The 21,873-nt window shown below is 43.7% G+C and overlaps 1 protein-coding gene across 1 annotated transcript in view; it reads right to left on the bottom strand.

Moving 5' to 3' along the window:
• Window positions 1-21,873, bottom strand: part of LOC8030148 — a 73,268-nt gene that overhangs the window by 25,216 nt on the left and 26,179 nt on the right. Inside the window, exons 6-10 of the mRNA XM_040211183.2 lie at window positions 21,100-21,185; window positions 19,589-19,687; window positions 14,161-14,353; window positions 12,303-12,593; window positions 10,990-11,090 (exon numbers count right to left, since the gene is read on the bottom strand). Coding sequence (XP_040067117.1) covers window positions 10,990-11,090; window positions 12,303-12,593; window positions 14,161-14,353; window positions 19,589-19,687; window positions 21,100-21,185 — 770 coding nt within the window. The remainder of the gene's footprint in view (window positions 1-10,989; window positions 11,091-12,302; window positions 12,594-14,160; window positions 14,354-19,588; window positions 19,688-21,099; window positions 21,186-21,873) is intronic.

Below are 21,873 nucleotides of genomic sequence, written 5' to 3'. Positions count from 1 at the left end.
AGGCAGCCGGCGCACCGAGGTAATGGGACCGATCAAACAGCGTCAAAAGCGCAAGTCACTAGGCTTTCGTTCTTTGTAATCGTTTCAGCGATGATAGACCACGTGCACAGGCATGACGAACACCACGATGGTGCACTTTCGACGCTGGCTTGATTGGTCCCATCACAGCGTCGGCTGTATGATTCAAACCAGCCTAGGTTAGCAGGCCGCCGTCGGCGCGCGCAGGTGGCTTCTGAATGACGAGGCGCAGCTCCCCACTTGGTCTCCCAACTTCAAAGGGCGGACCATAACGCACCATAGAATAGTTGAGTTTGTGTATTACGTCGTTACTTCACACAACAACAAATATATAGAGTAGCTAGCGCGGAATGTCCAAAGCCCCTTGATGTGTTTGTTTTGCAAGTGGCGTCAAATGCTCCAAAGACCGAGGCCCGCGCCTGAAAGTGAACTCAAATCAGCGGCCCTTGGAAGTGAAGGACGTTTCCGCACTCGCTCGAGGCACTTGTTTTGCGCGTTCGCGCGACAGTGGTTGTCGGTTCTTGATCAGCAGTCGACCGCCGGCGGGCGCAGCTGGTGTCTAAATGACAAAGCGTAGCCCCCCATGTGGACTCATGGCATCAAGAAATGGCTTATAGGTTCATAACGTAACAACCCTACTGGAAAACCCCAAACTAACAGCGTATTATGGATATTGGTAAACAATATCTTTTTATTGTATTGCAATACAATATAGACAGTGTATTGGAAAACATTACATTTATTGTATTGTATTACAATAAGGATTTGTTATGGGATTCCAATATCCATAACACGCTGAAAATATTGGAATCCAATACCGTATACACCCTTATTGGATCCCCATATGTCGTATGGGGATCCAATAAGGGTTTACGATTCCAATATACTCAGCGTATTATGGATATTAGAATCCAATATATTATATCGGCTACCAATAAAACTATATACGAGTTGGAATATCACGTTTAGCGCAACATTTCTCTGCAACGCAGTCTCTTCTTGTGTGTATTTCTGAGTGATAAATTAAAAAAAATGTTGCTGTTGTCAAATTGTGAATAAAGAAGCAAAACACTGGACTTATCCATTCCAAATATATTTAACATATTCCTGAACTGGAGGATCTGGCATTTACTGCAAAAGAAAGTTAATTGTTTAGGACTCTCATTCAAAAACTTGATGTTTGAAAACAGAATGTGAAATCCTCACCTTAATGAAAACAGCACCTGCTAGCTGTAGCCATATAGAAACTGCAAAAACAAAAATTTGTGATTAGTTTGCGACAAGTAGCAATCCTTCACCAAGCCGGATAGATTCAAAATTATGTCTGCGTTTGATTGTGGAAAAATAAGCTTCAATGCCACTGCCACAGGTCATTCTGAGCTCGGTCAATTAAATATACGTATCCCCTCGTCTGGCTTCACAATTCCTGCTTCGCACCTAACTAGGGTATCTGGAATGCTAACCTTTGAGGAAAAACGAACTGGTGCTTGCTTGCTTGTAGGCCGTGGAAAATGGAAGAGAGATTTGCGGTTAGTTGCGTCCAAGTGGCAGTTACTTTAAGTAGCCACGTAAAGTACACCAAGTCTGAAAGATTCAAAATTACATGCGCGAGACATAGATATCCTCTTGCGACGTAACTGGGCACGTGTCAATGTCGCCCGCTTGTATTGCAGAAAAATAAGCTTCAATGCAGGAGCTCCCAGTCGTTCTGAGCTCCGTCAATTAAAAATGCTGTACCGGTCATATGGCCTCAGTATTCCTGCTTCGGGAATCTGGAATTCTCACCTTTAAAGAAAAGCAAACTGGGACCTGCTGGCTCTTAGGCTGTGGAAACTGCCAGAAAGATTTGCGATTAGCTGCGTCCAAGTTTCAATTTCTTTGACCAGCCACCTACAGCACACTAAGCCGGATAAATTCAAAATTACATGTGCGTGACATAATATGCCTCTTGTGACAAAACTGGGCACACGTTTTGTCGCCTTCAGCAACACTGAAGCCAGACAGACAAGCGGTACGGCACCTTTAATTGACGGAGCTCAGAACGAGTAGGGACGCTTTCACTGAAGCTTGTTTTGCTACAATACACAGGTGTATTGCAGCAAAACAAGCTTCAGTGAAAGCGTCCTCAGTCGTTCTGTCAATTAAATATGCCGTACCACTTGTCTGGCTTCAGTATTGCTGCTTCAGAGCAATCTAGAAAATCTAGAATCTTCACCTTTGAACGAGAACGAACTGGCGCCGGCTGGCTTGTGGGCCATGGAAACTGCAAGAGAGGTTTGCGATTAGTTACGTCCAAGTAACAATTTTTTTGGGTAGCCACCTACAGCACACTCAAAATTACATGCACGGGACACAGATGCCTCATGCGACGGAACTCCCTTCGTCCTTGTTTTCTGTTAACTCTGCTCACCTTCACCACTTGCCTCCAATTTCTGCACTACTTCTTTAATCTCGATTCCCTGGTTCCCAAAGGCCATGCCATGGCTTGCGCCAGTCACGGATCTGTCAGCTCTGCGACTGGCGCTATTGTGCCAAAGACGCCACAGCACCCGGCACTTGATGTGCTCTTTCAATATTTTGAGCACGGCTCAAAACAGGTGGACGGGTGTCTGGTATGTCCTTTGCTTATTTGCGGATCGTTCCGAATCAGAGGGTAGGCGCTTCTGCGACCTGGGCGCATGCTCGGTATTTTACAATAGTTGAAACCGAACTCTGCAGGAATCTTCAAATATAACAAACATAATGTGCACGCCAAAAGGCATAGCAAATGAAACACATACATCTATCTATTTTCGTTTCTTGTCCGCAAGAAGCTGTCGTATATGTAGCCTCCCGTGCTTAAGCCATTCCTCCCTAGTGTCCCGGTTGGTCTCGTCCTGATGAATCGTCGGTGGAGACCTGAGGAGCGGTCAACATCAGATTAGACCTTTTTGAGACAGAACCATATGCTTGCTGAGAGGAAGTACACCCAAACGAATCTCAGGCATGTCATTTATAGTGCCTTTTAAATTGAGACGCATGATGTAAAATGAGACGTCAATACTGACGCACCCCTTTTGCGAGCCCAAAATTTTGAAGGCCTTGTCCCCCTTAGCTAGGGGGACAAGGCACATGAATCCCGGCATGTGGATGAAATTTTTACCTTAACATCCCGACTCAATGCCCATCCCTGAATATTCGACCGCCACACTTTTAGAAAAAAAAATATTTTTTTTAGAAAACACCGAGTCATCTACCACCCCTACAAACGCCTGAACCAAGCATACTCGTACCGTGGCTTGTTTGCTCCGTGCCGCCCCCGAGTTAATTCGGGCTGACAATGTTTGTTTTGTTTTTTTTCAAATGGAACCCACATTCTTAGTTTTGGTTTGTCTTGTAGAAGCAGGTGGATACTTTTATAAAGCTTCCTCCCTTTGCGCTTCCGAGTCAACATTTTTGCAATGGCCAACCCCCGGGCTTTGATTTTGCGCTCCTTGATGAAAGCTGAAACTCATATAGGCGGGCAATAGCTCGCCTTGAAAATACTTGCTTTTCGTGGCCGAGAACAAGCTCGTGTTCCTAATCGGCAGCAACTTGCTGCCAAGAATTGCTGCACATATCCTAAAGATTAGTCTAACACAGATGCTTTGGCCGGATAGAGATACAAAAGCCTGAAACAAGGCCACTATACAGACAGGAAATAGAGTGTCTGTGAGGAATGAAACAAACAACTCAGATAGGCATCAATCACTCACCTTGAAAACACTTGCCATGCGCGGCAAAAAACAAACTTCTGGCCTTGATTGGCTGGTTCTTGCCACCAAGACCTGCATGTATAAGAAAGAACCCGGTCTTAATTAAACTTGGGTGCTTTTACAGAAGAGAGACAACAAAATACTAGTGCAAGACCACTACACATAGGAAATGGCATCCAAAAGGAATGAAACACAAAACTGATATAGGTGGGCAATAGCTCACCTTGAAAATACTTGCTCTTAGTGGCCGAGAACAAACACGTGTTCCTGATTGGCAGCCATTTGCTGCAAAGAATACCTGCAGATATCCTAAAGAACTGAGTCTTAGTCTAACACAGATGCTTTGACCGGACAGAGACACAAAAGCCTGACACAAGACCACTATAAAGACATGACATAGAGTGTCTGTGAGGAATGAAACCCAAAACTCAGATAGGCGTCAATCACTCACCTTGAAAACACTTGCCATGCGCGGCAAAGAGCAAACTTCTGGCCTTGATTGGCTGGTGCTTGCCACCAAGACCTGCATGTATAAGAAAGAACCCGGTCTTAGTCAAACTTGGGTGTTTTGCAGAAGAGAGACAACAAAATACTAATGCAAGACCACTACACATAGGTTATGGCATTCAAGAGGAATGAAATACAAAACTCATATAGGTGGGCAATAGCTCACCTTGAAAACACTTGCTCTCGGTGGCCGAGAACAAACTCGTGTTCCTGATTGGAAGCCATCTGCTGCGAAGAATACCTGTAGATATCCTAAAGAACCCAGTCTTAGTGTAACACAGATGCTTTGGCCGGACAGAATACAAAAGACTGATACAAACCAAAAAAACAGGAAATAGTGTCTGCGAGAGATGAAAAAAGACCCAAGTGGAGAGGCTCGTTCTGTTTCACATTAGTCAAACAGTGTAGCTCATTTTGCTAAAACAATGCATATTTGCTAAAAAAAAGTATCTATATTTTGCCCCATTTAGCAGAGTTTACTGCCAAGGGTACCTGCACACCAGAATAAGTCAGAATTAGTCAGTTTTTTTTTCTTCTTTTGATGAGCGACTACAGAATCCTAAACAGGTGATGAAACGAAATATGAACCCAGCAAGACAGGCTAGTTTGCCTTGATGCAAGCACAGTGCCTCGGCCAACCAAATGAGGTTCTGTTTTTTATCACTTGTCATATTTGATGGGAACAGTAAAGTAAATGAAAATAAGGCAACCTCTCTTCTAGACGACAGCTGCAAACAAAATTCATATACCTCGATGAACGACCTGGAAATAAAATTGGGTGGTTACCAAGTGGTTTAAGGTGTCAAATTTCAAACTTACAGAATGTAGTTTTGGTTTAAGTCCTCCTGGTGTATATTTTTATCCTTATATCTATATTTACATTGTTTTTTTGTATTTTTGAGGCACAAGTACTTAATTTATACGCTAATTCACCTTTAGAAGCGTTTTAATTACACTCCATGCCTTTCTAGTGCTCGTAATTGATTCTTGGTAAAAGCGGTCTTAAATTTTTCTTTTCTTGCTGTCGCTGCTGCTTGCTTTCTCACCTTTAGAATGCTGACAACTCGACACAAAAGTAATGAAAAATGTGTTTAAAATGTCATGAATATCAGCATTTCCAAGCTGTACCCCTGCTTCATGCCCCGACCATGCCACCATACCATAGCTGAGTGCAGTGACAAATGGTCCCAGGTTTGTCACCCGACCGTTTTTTGGGCTTACGGTGTGGCGAGACTCATGAAGCACCTATGCTTCGCGATGGAGCCAGTGAGCGAGGTGTGACACACGAGAGCTGTGCAAGCCACAGCTTTACAGCCTGCAAAGCGTGGGAAGATCCCTCTCCCTTTGCAGAGCTGGCATTAGCTCACCGAGAAGCTATTGCAAGCACTAGAAAGCCACAGAGTGTGAATAAAAGCGCTTCTGAAAATGAATTAGTGTGTAAATTATGCATCTATATGTTAAAACTTAAAAAAAGTATATATGTATATATCTATATCTATTTAAATACTAAAAAAGGCAAAAAAGAAAAAAAAAATGTTTCCAGGTGGGCTTGCACCCAGAGCTCCACGGCCCTTGAATTCAGTTCCCTAAAGCCCGCTTCAGACGGAACAGTTTCGCCCAGCAACTTCATGTCGCAACACCAGCAACACGGGCCGCCCACGTTCACATGCAGCAACCGAATTGCTACGACTTGCCATCATCATCATGAAATTTTATTTTTCTTACAGTATTTACACGCACAGTTATATCCTAAAAACATGTTTTTATGTCTTTAAATTGCGCTGAGAATACTAACTCATCTTTTTGAAACAGTTTATTTTCAAAAATGATCCATTTCAAACCAGAACTAAGTCCTCAGTTCTCATCATCACGACCACAGGGGTGTCACGTGAAAATATTGCATTCCTGATTGGCTGCTGCCGCTTCAAACATCTCCGAGTAGTCAAAGTTGCTCGTCCGCTTCGAGCCGGACCCAATCTCAGCAGTTCGTGTCGATCTAGGGAAAACTAGGGAACAAACCGCCAGCAGCCCCAAAATTGCTGGAAAGGTTGCCCCGTCTGAAGCGATCCTATACCCTGTTTCATACATAGAGTGCAATGCAGTCAAAGCTAGCGCACTGGTTTGCATTGCTGACCGTGCCTACGTTCGCCCCATAAGATAGTGCGTCCCCTGCAAAAAAGTTTCTAAAAGTCGGAAAATATGCCTCCTCGGGGCTAGTAACTGATAGTGGCGTTATGATTTCAACGGAGCACAAATGTTTTTCAAGAAAAAGGAAAAGATAATGTAAACCACCTTAAATTGTTTTCGTGTTCATCTGTGTGGCAGCCGCTGTGGGTTTTCGGGTTGAGTGGCACTGGCTGGTTTTGAGAAGATGGCGTCTTATGCAGCAAGCTCAAGTACCTCTCCTGCTCGGATGTTTTCGAAGATTCGTTGTGCGAAAATATTGAAAGAGTGCAAGCAGATGATCGCCAATGTGTACGGGAGTATAAGAACACATCCCCCGGAGAATTCGGTCGTGAAGTCCTGGAGACGGCCAGTAACGACACTGGAGTGTGCCCTGTACTGTCGCCAAGTGCAAGGCGCAGTGCCTATCTGGCAAGGTGGCGTCCCCGAAGCAAAGACCTCGCAACGTGAAAGTTTTGAGCACGGGGACCATCAAGCATGACGAGTTCACACAGAATGCCATTCGCCTGAAGGTGCATCGCAAGTCCTCCGAGAGGGAGATTCCAACCCTTTGACAGCTATTTCAAAATAAACTGTACAGGCCACAACTATTGTCGATTAACGTCTTATTATAAATTTTGGGACGAGGCCGCTATCAGGGCGATTCCTCATTCCACGCTCCACGAAAGAAAAATATAACTCGGTGCTGGAGGCAAATAACACTTGCAAAGCGGCAGACCAGATGGTAGAAATCTGGCCTCTCGGCGACTTATAAATAAAAATCAAGGAGGAGGAACTGAAATATGCACTTCGTCAATGCGCACAATCTTGCACGAAAAGTATGTCTAAAAAAAAAAAACCAAAAAGCTTTGCGCGTAAAACGGGTTCAAACCACGGCCACTGAGACGTCACTATCGCCAGAGCAGCGCCTTCTACCATTCGTCCACGAAACGCGCGGAGTAACACTTTTTCTATTTTTTCATGCGCACCACTTTAGTACCTTTGACAGCGTTGCACGCTAAGTATGAAACAGAGTATAAGACATCCTCTTGTCTGGTACAGAGACAATTTATGAACGCTTGGGTGTTTAAACGATCTACTACACATTTTACAGAAATAAAAAAAACAAAAAAACATTGGGTGTTTAAACGTTGTACTACACCTTTTTCAATAGAAAAAAGCAACAATAAAAAAAAGAAAACACATTTCAGAAGAAAAGGTTAAGGAAAGGGAATGTACCATTATGTTCAGTGAAGTTTGGTGACAAGACTCGGGACTCGAGCAGGAATGCAGTTATCCTTGGTGTGACCCCATGAGACTGTCTTGCTGCCTTTGCTGGGGTTTATCTAACTGAAGTACCTGTACGAAAAATAGAACACATGTGCATTACACTCATTATTCACAAGAAAATTTGTCAATGTCCAAAATGACCCATGAAGAAAATTATGCGAGGAATTTTCAGGCTGCGTTGGCCGAGTCACCTCTCGTGGCCAATGTTTCATAGCAACTTTAATTGTAGTGAACAGTTATAGGGTATATTACGAACAAAGTGCAATTTGGTTTTGTAGGAAACTATAACACAAAACGACACTTGAATGCAGTATGTTGAGGTACCTCTAAACAAACTCCAGGGTTTCATGGCGCCTCCTTCAGATACCTGATGTTGAACATGAAATATGTGCACCAAGGAGTGAGCAAACAGCGACTTCAGATTTGTCTCTAACACCAGCGACATGTCGACAAGGAGTGCAACGTGTAGAAGGTCGTCTAGAAGTATGCCAAGATGAAAAAGCAAGATGTAACGATATCAGAATAAGATCACACCAAAGAGGCACCATTGTGGTGAGGCAATCTACGATGCAGAGACAGTAATCGGGAGTCAACCGACGTACGGCCGCGATTTACTTTGCGGCGACTGAAATAAAACATGGCAATAAAAAAAAATTGAAAATTATAAAACGCGTTTTTTTTTCTTTTTTTTACCTTACGGCGTCACGAAAACCTGACAGACTCGCTAGCTTTTCTCAACTTCGTACGGTGCCAGTCGGCACCACAGATGAATGGTCGGCACTCTTAGTCTACCAGGGAAGGAAAAAGTACGAGCTCAGAGCCCAGCGTCAATCGCGACTTTCGTAAAGAGAAGCTTCGGTAACACTTCGGCGACTCGTGAGCGTTAAACAACGCCTCTTCGAACGAGCCCACGAATCCAACACGTCGAACGGTTTGCGCCGGTAAGCACGCTAAGAGCCATGGGGCTGGAGGTTCAATATCCGAAAGAGACGAGGCGCTGGTTTCTACGTCTATTTCGCACATGAGATAACAAGCCGAGTGATAGCTAGCCGAGTGTAAACACTGACTGAAGTTACATCAGAGTACACGTAGTCGAAATGACGTCTGCAACAGAGCACAGCCAGACGCTTTCAGCAGGGGACGCATGCGTTCAAATAAGCTGCGATTTCAAAACATCATGTCCTTCAGTGTTCCTTCAGTGTTCACTTTGATCTGTGTATACCAAAGCACTCAATGCTGCAAGTAATAAAGTCGTCTATACGTACCTTTCGAAGCGATTGAAAGTGCGTTGGTTTCACTTGGAACCCACAAGCAAAGTGCGCGACGAACTTGACGAGCTGTTATCCGTCGGTCCCGCCATCGCCGCTGTCTCGCCGGGTTGGCGCGGTCGCGGTCGCTGCGCAATGGCGCAATCGCAATCGCGTAATCTCGGCGGCTTGGCTAGGCTTGGCTGGATCGGCGGATTCGGCCACTCGGCGGCTCGCTCCGCTCGCTCAGCCGCTTGTCTGGCTCGATGGGCTACTCGCGGCTTTCTCGGCTCGCCTCCCTTCGGAATTCGAACTGCCTCCGAAGCTCGAGCGCTCGAGCTTTCGCGCGCGCGGGTTGACGATGGAAACTTTTCTCATAAAACGAGTCTGTAACGTATCGTTTGATGGCGCAAATGCACGTATTTTTCCCGTCGTTTTTTACAGTGTGTGAATCTTGCGAAACAGGCGACGAAGAGTGGTGGGTGAATTGTGCTCGTGTGTGGTTGTGGATTTTGTGTACGACGTAGGATTACCCAGAAAGGTGGATCAATATCGATAAATGTGCGGGTAAGAAGCAGGTGACCTGTCAAGCCCATTAATCCTCATTATTTTATCGTGCGAACTGACATTGTCACGTATCGCGTTCGATTTGGGTTCCAACATCGGTAACCTAACTTTTGTTGCATTAAAACTTCAATAAACATTTTTTTTTGAAAACGATCACTCCAATGAGCACGTCGTTATTGGGCTTTCTCATTGAAAGGTAGGTCGCGGGTGTCCCAGCTAGTTATTCTGAATGGTTTGGTGGTTGTCTAGCATTTCAAGCGCTCGAGGCTGTGTGTACTGTGTGCCGTACGTACACTTGCGCTTTCGATCAATGTGGATGTGTTTGCCACGCGGAACGTTTGTGTTCTGTGTGTATCCACCTCCAATATCGTTCTCTCTCGTATTGCCGTATGGTAACTCCTGCTGTTCTACGATATCATTCACGTGATGTCGTATATGTGGGCCTACCGATATCCACATGTTGCTTCACGGGCGATCAATACTGTGTTACGTATCCTCCTAGTCCGCGGTATATGCCGACGTAATTCATGTTGGTAACTTGGAATTCGTTCTGAGATTTATCCACGCGATATTGTATTCTCCTTTGTGGCCGTGATCGACGACCGATATTTATATATCGTGTGGCCGCACAGTATGTCCATGTCGGTTACCAATATGCACGCGGTGTCGTATTCTATTCCAATAACCGTAAGTTCTGTCGGGATATTGTGCTTCGATATCGTGTTGTATACCAATAACCGCAAGTTATATCGGGATATTGTGCTCCAATATCCTGTTGTATACCAATAACCACATACTATATCGGGATATTGTGCTCCGATATGAATTCCCATCGTGCGTATTGGGTTAATCGGATAACAATAAGTTTTTATTGGTTTCCATCAACTTCATTGGAATACAATATTTTCAATAAGCCGAGTTCATATCTGCCTTTTTCAATAGGGAAGGGATAATATAGAGGGAGTGTGACGTCACAACTTCAGAAAGCGGTCAATAGGTATAGCGTAAAGTGCGCAATGAACCTCCTTCCCTCGCGGTGAGTTTAGGTACCAACAGGGGTTCCTATCAGCGCAAGAGTAGCGAGTGTGGAATGTCGAAAGCCCCTTGATGTGTTTCTTTTGCAAGTGGCGTCAAATGCGCCAAATAATTTAATGTCCGACACACAACCACGTAAGAAACTGAACCCATAGAGACTTCTCACTGAAACATACCCCTCACACACTCCACCCCTGAATACATTGAAACTTGCATTAAGCATTATGCTAAACTCAGAAAACACACTAGATTGTTTTTGTGCAGCGCATCTGAAGCCACTCAAAGGTATCCGCAACCAAGTATCACAAATCATAACGCACGCATAATGCACGCACGACGCGTTCTGTGCTCTCCGGGTTTATCAGAATTATCGAGACGAGTGTTTTTTTATACCATTGATAATATCACCAGAATTCAATGCCACTCACCTGCAGGTAATGAACGGTGCTGTTGATGAATTTCCAGTACAGTACAAGCTCCTTCGACATTGCTTCGGAAGCACGAGCCTCCAATACAGGCTCGAGTGGAACTGCAAGAGGTAACATGCGTAACAATGAGCTGATATTGCTACTTTCGAAGATATACTTTTGTTTACGGCGCTTGATTATGCCTTTCAACTATCTCGTTTGGAAAAGAAAAAAAAAAACAAAAAAAAAACAAACAATCATATTATTCAAGTGTTGCTTTTCCTTATAAATGTTTCAGTTTTAGGCTTACCATCCTGCATGCAGCTACTACAGGCTGCAATGTTTATGAAGTATTTTGGTCGTTTAAAATGAAATAGCCTCTGGTCTCATAATTGTCTGCTGTCTTCGTGCTGAATCGTAAGAAGCCGCACTTCTTATTGTTAGCTGCAGGGTTGCCAGGATTTAATTGATTGACCTTATAAATGCTAGAAGTCCATCTGGAATTACGGGTAAGTTTAAATATTGATAAATCGAGCAATTGCGTTCTTGCATTTGTTTCTGTAATTTTGAAAATGTCTCCTTTATGTTACCGATGCTTTTAAAGTTCTGGCGTAGTAATCGAAAAACTTTCAGCCTACAAATCGATTTTTTTAAACAAGTGTGATAGGAGGGTTGGAGATGGGAATGTTACAGTTTGTATCAGAGTGAAATAAATGTAGATAAAAAGCCTATTAGAGGAATAATTCTCGCTTTAGTTTCCTTGGCGTTTGATAAAATAAAACTTTTCTGAAGCTTGAATTTGGTATGCGCTAGTAGCCATTTCTACGAGAAACCTCACTTAAAATATGAAACTAACTTTTTTTCTATGGATCTGTATCAGTTCATTCCCTATTTATAAAATGGCTTCCATGAATATGCACTTGGGAAGGTACTTTTTTTTGGAGGGGGGGAGATATATATTGCTCCGATGAAAAAACAATGGCAATGAGACAGGAATCTTTGTCTAAGAGCAGCCAGTAAGTTTTAAGTTTAGTCTCTTCACCATTATCTCTTGTACGTTTTCTCAAACCGCACCTACAATAAATACATTTGAGTCATATTTAATGAACGCAAAAAGCCCACTTGTAAAATCTCGACAACAGAATATCTAAAAAATATGTAAAATCTCGACAACGCACATCAGTGATGTTAAGCTAGTGCTGCCTGTACGCGAAGTAATAGCCTGTATTTAAAATATTTGTTTAATTAGTAACGCTAACAATTAAAAAAAAGCCGCATTTTCGTTCACTTATTACCGCACCAAAAAATGAATAGCTAAAATGATTTGTGCTTACCTTCTTTCCAAGTTGAAACTTCTGCTCTGGCAGCGGGCCCCAACTCGACGAGGCCATCGAGGTGTTTGATACGTGCGTAGACATAAATATCATAACTTGTGCCCGCGCTGAGGTTGGTTGCGTAGAGGTTTTGCTTATGTGTGTAGCTCTCGCGGCAGGATGACGCTTTTGCACAGTAATGCACCAAGAAGCCGTCATAATAGCTGCTGTCATCTTCGGGAAAGGTCCACGTTACTTTAAAAGAATTCGTGCTGTTCGAGGACACTCCGGTAATGACTGGCTCTGGGGTGGCTGAAAAATATATTTTGATGGATGCCAATCAGTACTCAGAATACCGTTAGTGGTTCAAATATTCTCTGACATCAACTACACAGAAGCCCCCAAAACCTACCAGCCCTAACATGAATCACTTTTCATTCTCTTTAATTTATCTCAATGTATGTTTATTCTTTAAAACAACTTCTAACTAAATTCTAGATAAATATTATTCCTTCATCAGTTGATGAATCCTGTAAAATTTTGGTTCTGACTGAAAAGCAAAATTTCAGAGAATTATCGCTTATGGTGGAGTAGCGATTCAAACTTTTCCACCTCAGCTTGTTGGACAAAAGTACAACACAACGCATTTAGCGTATTGCCTGATTAACGCCCGTAATAAAAATGTAACTTTGCGCACAAAAATGCGTATAGCAGCTAGAATTATAAAACTATTCCCCAATAGTTACATTAACGAATATTGCAGTTGTTTCTGGGTGCTTCAAAAAAAGATTCTTCTTTTTGTCGTTGGCGTTGTCGTTGTAGTAGTAGTAGTAGTGGTAGTTGTAGTACTAGTGGTAGTAGTAGCTAGTAGTACTAGTAGTAGCCCTTAAGTATTATAAAACTTATTCCTGATCCACATGCTCTAGTGATCTTACAAATATATATTGGACAATGTGTAATGATACTGCTTGATGTTATCACATATGCTTCCTGGCAATCGACACCTAGTCTCTATCGGAGCAAGCAGTGTTTATTTGACAAGCTTCGGCCATTACATGCTCAATAGGCCAGTATGTGCTAGAATATAGAACAATTGGTTGCTGTTTGTTCTCTTCCTTTGTCTTACCATTTTGACGTACTGGCATTTGTGAGTGCCAGTTGCTATCCTTTACAGATTTGGTGAAATATCGGCATGCCAGTTTTGGTTTTACGAAGCGTTAGCCTCGACTGAATAACCAGACAGCTGAGTTGTAGAAGCGTAAATGTGGCCAAAGTAAATTGCAATTTAATTTTCCCTGCTTCAATACTTATCTCCCACTAACATTAATAAGATTAAGAATAATAATTCCAAAACCTATTCAAACCTCAAAAATATGTAATTTTTCAAGAACATTAGAGAGTGGCCAACACGTCTTAATATGACACTCATAAATTAGACTTAAACAGAAATGTTTTGCGGAGAACAAAAATTGTATGTCGCACCTACAAGTGTCACTTAAAGAATGATTGTCTTTACGGATGTGCCGTGTATCGTCCTTGACGATACATGGCTCATTTTTACGAAAAAAGGGTCGGACATGTTTCGGGTGTATGTTTCAAAAGACCACCCTGCGCATATCTTTAGCTACCTTCCCAGAGTAAAAATGGTTCCTCTATAATTACACGAAGTATACATATATTTTTTTAAATAATTTCAGGTCATAAAAATTATCAAAACCTACCCTTTAGAATCGCCTATATATAGTGGATTGAACGCGTTATAGCACATTGTTAACAAAAAGGAAGGGAGCGGGAGGTAAGCTGCCAATATCTGAAGACTGCATGTGGGCGGAGCATATACATTTCAGCAGAGATAAATGTGAAAATATTAAGAGCTTACATATAGGCTTAGTCATGACCCAGGTGGTCGGTGCGTTGCTGCATCCGCTTGAAGAAGAGCAGGCTTCTACTCTTACCGAGCAATTTTGGGACGCTTGTGGTTTATTGACGATGACGCTACGCACGGATGCCGTGCCCACTCCGTCCACAGCAATGGTGTCACGCTTCAGCAGGAATCTCGGTGCTGGAGTAGTCTGCAGGAAGCACAATTAGAAACGTTAAAACAATCGCAGAAAGCACCAAACCTGCCTGACATCGGCATTGATAATCTAGGGTCTAATTTATTAATTGAAAAGGACGAGGATGTTAACAATAATATGTAAATTATTATAATCAAATGAGCAGTCCTGTGTGGATTCACAGTGCGCTCACAGCTATAGCTGCGACACCTTTTTGGACCCTAATGTACCTTTATATATTTTGGAATCATGTACTCTGCATATCACGTAGAGGAACCGTCGCAGCTGTCTGCTTGGAGGTTGACACTCTTTTGTTTTACACGCACCGAAGCCCTCTAACGGAAGCGGCGTGAGAAACAGGTTGTACGATGTGATGTGACTGCAACTGCGACCATCAAGAAGGCGCCTTGAAGCAGCCAGTGTGGATCTATAGCCACAGAAACGACAAGAAGCTGGCGTGGTTCTATACGCGGAGAAACTGAGGGAGAGGAGGATATGAGAGCGCCCAGGGACGTCAGAACGCCGAGCTCTGTTTGGGGGGATTAGTGGGTAGACCTAAAAGCTAGCTAGCTGCCTTTGCACCCACTGCGCTCGTCGAACGTTGGCGTTCGAGGATAGAACGCGTGCGACGAGTGCAGTGGACACAAAGGCAGCTAGCTTGAGGTCTACCCACTAATCATTCCGACCAGAGCTCAGCGTTCTGACGTTCCCGGGCGCTCTCATATCCTCCTCTGCCTCAGTTTATCGGTGCATAGTAGCACGGCCATTCCACAGTCAGCTGACCCGGCATCGAATCCAGTTAGAACCGCAGCAAGATTTGGGGAGTTTGTTTTTCAAGCTCTCAACGATATCGATGACAGAAGCCCTACATCATCCTTTTTGGTGGGGGAAAGGGCCCACGAAAGGTACCGCTTCATAAAGTGATCTCGATCCCTATCACGCTACAATTTATGAAATATTAGCGGTTAGATATGCTGATGCGTTGCTTTCATCGTCGACACAAGTAGTTTAAACAAGAATGAAGAAAAAAACTTTAATTTATAATATTATGTAATAAAAATATACGCAAAAAAAAAAGAAAGCACAAGGACAAGATGAGTGTCCCACAGGACGGGGCGTACTCCCTTTCCTCGTGTTTTTTTTTTTTTTTTTGGGGGGGGGGGGTGGAGGGATGTGTCTCTATTAGAAGTCAGAACCAAGTAGCCCTATTCGCAGTCTTACTAGAGCAATACAAAATACCCATCCGTCAAGGCAGTTTTAGGCCACTGCGATAGATATGATTTGGCCAGGCCTATGTTTTAGGCATGAGAAAAAAAGGAGTTATTGTTCTTACCTACCTTAAAAACAAATAAAATAAAACACGCCGAAGACACTTAAGTTTACTTACATATAGGAATGTGAGAACATTCCTACATGCAGCGCATTCCTACAAGCAGCGCGTCACGTCTTCCTTTTGCACAACGGCGGTGACATTACGCTACCCCACTCCGCAGGCGCGGCGCCCCGCCGGCTTCACGGCTTCCGTGACGAAGCATCTGCTTTGCTGTGCTTTTCTTTGTGTTTTATTTCTGAGGCGCGTCCGCTTTGACCTTGAGCGGCGCGTGCTTGATGACGCATTTTTATGGCCATGGCTACAACGCGGACGTCTTTTCGCGTAGTGGGACATATAAGGCTTTTACCTTAAGATTGTTCCCCGCGTCACTACTTTTATTGGAAGAAAATTGTTTTCAGAATATACATTTAGCCTTGCATTTTAAGAAATCGCCCATCAATTTTGATGTAGAGCTGTACGGCGAGCAAGTTGGTTTACTTCTTGCGCAGTGGGTACAAAGACATAACAGTGCCGAGCTCCGATTGGAAGAAGAGTCCATAGACACAAAGGCTACCTGCCTTTTCTCTACTCGCTATATCCCTTCATACGTAGCGAGCAAGGTCGTCGTTTGCACCTCGAAAGGAAGGAGCGGTGGCTGCAGGCCGGGTCAGGCGTTGGGGAGTCGAATGCCGCCATCGTCTGCTCCGCTGGCCCTAGCAATGACTCTCCTAACTTTTCTACATATGTCGGAACCCGACCGGCTCTATACGAACGTGAACATGGCCTTAGCTGGCGGGGAGGGGACACACCTTGAGGCGGGTACGTTGTTTTTTGTCGACGAACGACTACCAGACGCGCTTCAACAAACGAGGAAGTCAGCGCCGGTCTAAACGTTGTCTGCTTCCTGCAGCGCCGCAACCGTCAGAAAGCAAAGAGCAGCTGCAGGGGCGGCGCCTGACTGTGTTCGTCGTCCACCTGTTCACTCCCGATCCCAGGCGTGAATAAACGCTTCTAGGTGGACTTGCTGACCGATTAGTTAGTGATAACTCAAGAATACCAAAGGAGCTCCGCCCGCGGGCGTTATGCGTTCGCTTGAACCTTCTGTCTGTTAGAAATTCAGTGCACAATCTATCGGGTTCTTGCGGGAGTTGAGGAAGCGAAGATCGTCGCTGATCGAGCGAGAATAAATCGCGAGGGGCGGCTATGATACCTGCATGTAATAGCACGATGTAAACATGCGGCCGAAGATCTCGTACCCCAACGAGAAGGGGGCCGCACAAAGACGCTACGGCTGGATTGTAAAATGCACTCGGGATCAGCCCAGAGCGAAAGGTTTGTACACTGGCGTCCACAAACCTACTAATGTTAAGCGTCGCTCTTTCTGCATCATCACGTAATATCACCCGCGAGAGTAACTACATCTTACAAAAGGTGGATTCGGGACACTGCCAATGCATGCCTTCGTGCGCGGTAGTGCGAGCCAATGCTTCTTACCTCGCTAACCGTGCAACTCATCGCGGGGTCTATGCGCGGCAATGATGCAAGCTCCGAAAATAAATAAATACTATTTTAAGGGCGATCATGAGGCAGCCTCCAATTATTATAATCCGTCTCATGGTATGTCCCAGCATCAGCGGACCCTACGACCCGATGGAGCTAATCAAGCGGCACCAAACTTGATGCAATAAAACTTTGGTTGGGGCTAGTTGGTTCATATAGATTATAAGGTTGAAAGGCGCGAACAAAGAGGACGAAAAAAGACACACGTACGACACAGACAGGCGCCAACTTCCAACTGATTTATTGAAATACGAATCATCGTCAAACTCGATCCCAGTCGCCTAAACACATGCCACTGATAAAGATTCCTATCGCTCATTACACACATCCTTCAAGAACACAATTTCTTTGGTTAACAGATAAAGAGATGGCAGGCTTACGCATCTGTCAGCCGCTTTGTGTATACAGAAAGCTTCGATTAGTTCTCTTTCCATTTTCTCATTCCCTTTCTTCATAAATCTTGTCCTTGTCCGACGGACTGAACTTTATTTGAGAAATGCCTAATGAGGGCAGTATTCAGTTTATAGATTTACAGCCCTTTTTTAATAAGGATAATTCGTGCTGGAGTTATATTCCACAAACTAAAAAAGGCCTCCTTTCTTTCAGCAGTGCCCACTCAAAGCTCGTAAAACTGGGTATTGCATTCGCCTGCCTTCACGCAGCCATTACAAAAAGCTGCCAGCATAGACTGCCGGTCAGCTCTGATCAGCAGGTTGCACGCTTGACGAGGGCCGGTTACCCGAAGAGCTCAGTGACAAGTGTGTGTGAAAGGCTCCTACAGAAAATTAAACGAGAGGGTGTTGACAAATGTCGTGAAAAGAAAGACAAGATGCCAGTGCAGGTGATACCATATTTTCACAGTGTCCCACAATTTAAAAAAAGATGGCTGTCTTCCCAGCCCCGTGCAAACTCTCAAAGATATGCTCCGCGATGACAAAACGAAAGTTTGTATTGTGTTCAAAAAAACATGTAACCAGATACACCGAATGAGTAACTAAGGTGGTCTATGAGATTCCTTTTATTTGCGGCCAAGTTTACATCGGTTAGACCGTCCGATGTTTTAATGAAAGAGCGCGCGAAAGCAAGCTTGTCGTACGGAATACTTTGGGTGGGCTTCTTGCGGAGCACTGCAAACGATGTGGGTCCAAACCTTTGTTAGAGCGCACAAGATTTATCAAGAAAGAGAATGAGAAAATGGAAAGAGAACTAGTCGAAGCTTTCCGTATACACATAGCGGCTGACAAATGCGTAAGCATGCCATCTCGTTATCTGTTAACCAAACAAATTTTGTTTCTCGAAGGATGTGTGTAATGTGCGATATGAATTTTTATCAGTTTCATGTGTTTAGGCGATTGGAATCGAGTTTTACGATGATTCGTGTTTCAATACATCAGTTAAAAAGTTAACGCCTGTCCGTGTCGTACGTGTGTCCTTTTTCGTCCAGTTTGTTCGCGCCTTTTAACCTTTTAACCAAACGTGCACCGTCACGGCGCTCGTCTTCTTTCTGTGTTCCTTATCCCCGACTTAAAAACGTGCAACGAATGCGCCGTGAACCTGCACTTTTTAAAGCAGAATATGTTGATGCGCTGAATGCAGGCCGAGGCAACATGCAGGCCGAGGCAACATAAAGTTTGCATAGTACGTAGCACGCAATGTATAATTAAGGAAAACACGAAGAAGGCATAATTCGTGATACTAATTAATACACAAACGTAACTAGTAACAAGCAATCGAAACCGGGTAGATCCAGAACTTGCTATTGTTCTTACAAGACCCGCTTTGACGTCCCGCCTCGTGGTTCTCATGACCCGCGCTCGCGGCTGCAGGTCGGGAAATATTCTAATTTTTGCCTCGCGATTACGCGGCGGAATCGCGACATTTCGAAGGAAGGAGATCTGTTATGTGTCCTTTGTTACAGGCTAAACAATGTCAAGATTAGGCGATGCAAATTCTTTCAGCGTTAAAATCGTTGCACAGCTCGTTTAAGCTCAAAATGAAGTATGGAAAGAGGTAATGTGAATGTGTTAACGGTGGTCGTGCCAGCCGCAGACACCGAGCCGTGGGAGCACGAGGGGGTCACGAAGCAGCGGAGCTGGCGGAAGCTTCACGACGTCGTTCTTTTCGCTGCGGCGACCGCCGAATTTCAGAGGGCAGTCCTGGGCGTTGCGAGTTTCAAGTATGCTATTAGCGCTCCGCAGGCGACGAAATTGCGGCATTACCCAACAAGAACGACAAAGAACGAACCACAGCGTGAACACGATAAGCCACGTTATTCGTTTGTTAAGATGGCAGTTTTTCGCACACAAAAGCTTCCTTCAGAATTTATTACGACGCACTAAATGCCTTCGGTATTTTAATGGGAAATGCAGTGTACTTACAGAGACGTAGCTTCTCCTGGCGTCATAATTGTTTCGATTACTGTTGGGTTCGAAGGATATACCAAAATGTGGATTTTCATGGTAGGATGCGACTTTCACCTGTAAAAAGGGCGCACCAGTCTCAAAAGGTATATGACCCATTCAACACATGAACTATGTATTAGAAAAATATTTTATTCTACACAGCTGGTTTCGTAAGTTTTATTAAGAGCAGGACAGCAAATGCAACCAAAACCTCGGTGACAAAACACATCACAATAAGGAGTTCGGAGAGAACCATGGACGAAAGGGTCAGTAAGGACCAGTGATGAGCGACTGTTTTCCCTGCAAGCACCTGAGCCCACCTCCCTTTTGCCCAGGCCGATCGGTTCGCGCTGGTAGCTTCAGCGGATATTAGGAAATATCCGCTGATGCTAGGTGTTAGGTTAGGTTAGGTTAGGTTAGGTTAGGTGTTAGGAAATTTGGACCCAGCCAAATTTTCTAACACCATAAAAAATGTATATATGAAGAAATAGCAGAACATGAAATGTCTTCTGAACGGACATCACAACTTGAATTGGCTTGAGAAAACCTCCCATATCTTAAACACACATAATATGCATAAAACGTACAAAATATCGTCAGTGCTTTAATTAATATATCCCTAATACAAACTCTTAAAGGGATTATCCGGTGAAAACTGGAAGTTCTTAAGATCTTGTGATGGTTACCTGGCGAAAGCCTAACGAGTAACATAGGCCCTTTTTTATTCTAATAAACGACACCCGAATTTACTGTAATCAATTACGGATAATTATACGAAACTCTGTGCCAAATTTCGTAAGTATCAATGGCTACGCTGCCATGCCTGATGTGACGTCACACCAGGCTTACAATTGTCAGATCATATGCCTAATTCCTCTATGAAAACACAGTGCTTGCGACGCACCGCAGCGTTTCATTTGACTCGCCACTGTAAATCTCGCGGAGAAATGTGGAGCGTGACAACCGCACAACGAGAGTCCATTTTCATTCACGAGAACATTTCTAGAGCAGCAACGAGGGTGGACTACGTCGTAGCTTTCACGCGGAGGAGAAAAATCCAAGTTCGCTTCAGTTCGGCGCTTTCTTTGAGTTATATTACGTCAGAGTCTCCGCCGCTCTGAAGCTGGAAGAGAAAAACGCCACTTATGCACGTTTGGTTTAATATACAATTACTCGTCCAGGGAAGCACACAGATTTAAGATTTGTCATAGAAGATGCCCCTACAGTCATTGACAATGAGGTCTAAATGTTTTCTTGAATACAAAATTTTACCGGACAATCCCTTTAATGACAAATGGATAAAAACAATTCAATCTGCATCCCATCCGACAAAAAACATGTGGTAAACAAGCATTGCCAAACGTCAAATTGACCTGTGCGTTCATCATTGAGAATGTGCATGCAAAAGTTTTGGCTCTTTCATATAAAAGTTCTGGATGAGGTTCATATAGGCTACATGATGTTTTAATGGGGATATATTTACTCACCCGAAAGAAGTCAGCAGGACCGGAGACGCTCCAGCTAACAAAAAGTTCGCCAGAGCTAAGTGGGTTTACAATGAGTCCTATAGGATCTGAAAAAATAAAATAAGCAGTGCCTGATTTGTGTTGACCTCATGTACTGACATGTCTTCGTAAATAGTGATACAAGTTGTAGTAACTAAACAAAAGAGAATGCAGTACAAGTACATTATACGACAGAAGGAGAAATTCTCTGAAAGTCTAACAAGCTGAGACGTCATACACAAAATTCAAAGCATAAAAAAGTGACTGTAACTGAAATGGACGATACAATCTCAGGCAACATGGAAAATGCTCAATATTTCAGGTTGCTGAAAATGGTGGCACTTTCTGCTCATTTCAACATTTAAATATCATATCTTTCAAGTGTAACGGCCTGCAAGGCTTAATGAGTGGCAGCTTCATTTTTCTCTTAATTGAGGTATTGTTTTTCACTATAACAGTTATAGTGTCCTGCAGATGGAGACGCTCACTGTAAAATAAGTGAGGAAATTGATGTATGCGTTTAGCAAGCTAGAATGCTCATGAAATGCGCACTTTAGTGATGCTTGCTACCTTGTTAAATTTCAAGGCGTAGCTTGTTTCCTCCGGAAAGTGATAACATCCTTGATAGTTTCAACGACAAGCGCTGACTCAGATAACCATGCTACTCATTGAGTAGCGTGTAGCACATTGATTGAGAAAACGTTACTGAAAACAAAGATAGAGCCTAGATTTAAGAGAGAGGTAACTCAAACAAAG

The sequence above is a fragment of the Ixodes scapularis genome, unplaced genomic scaffold (genome assembly GCF_016920785.2).
Source record: "Ixodes scapularis isolate PalLabHiFi unplaced genomic scaffold, ASM1692078v2 PGA_scaffold3__209_contigs__length_174095766, whole genome shotgun sequence".
NCBI lineage: Eukaryota > Metazoa > Arthropoda > Arachnida > Ixodida > Ixodidae > Ixodes > Ixodes scapularis.
The sequence above is the reverse complement of the archived record's forward strand: the minus strand, read 5'-3'. Positions and strand labels throughout refer to the sequence as shown.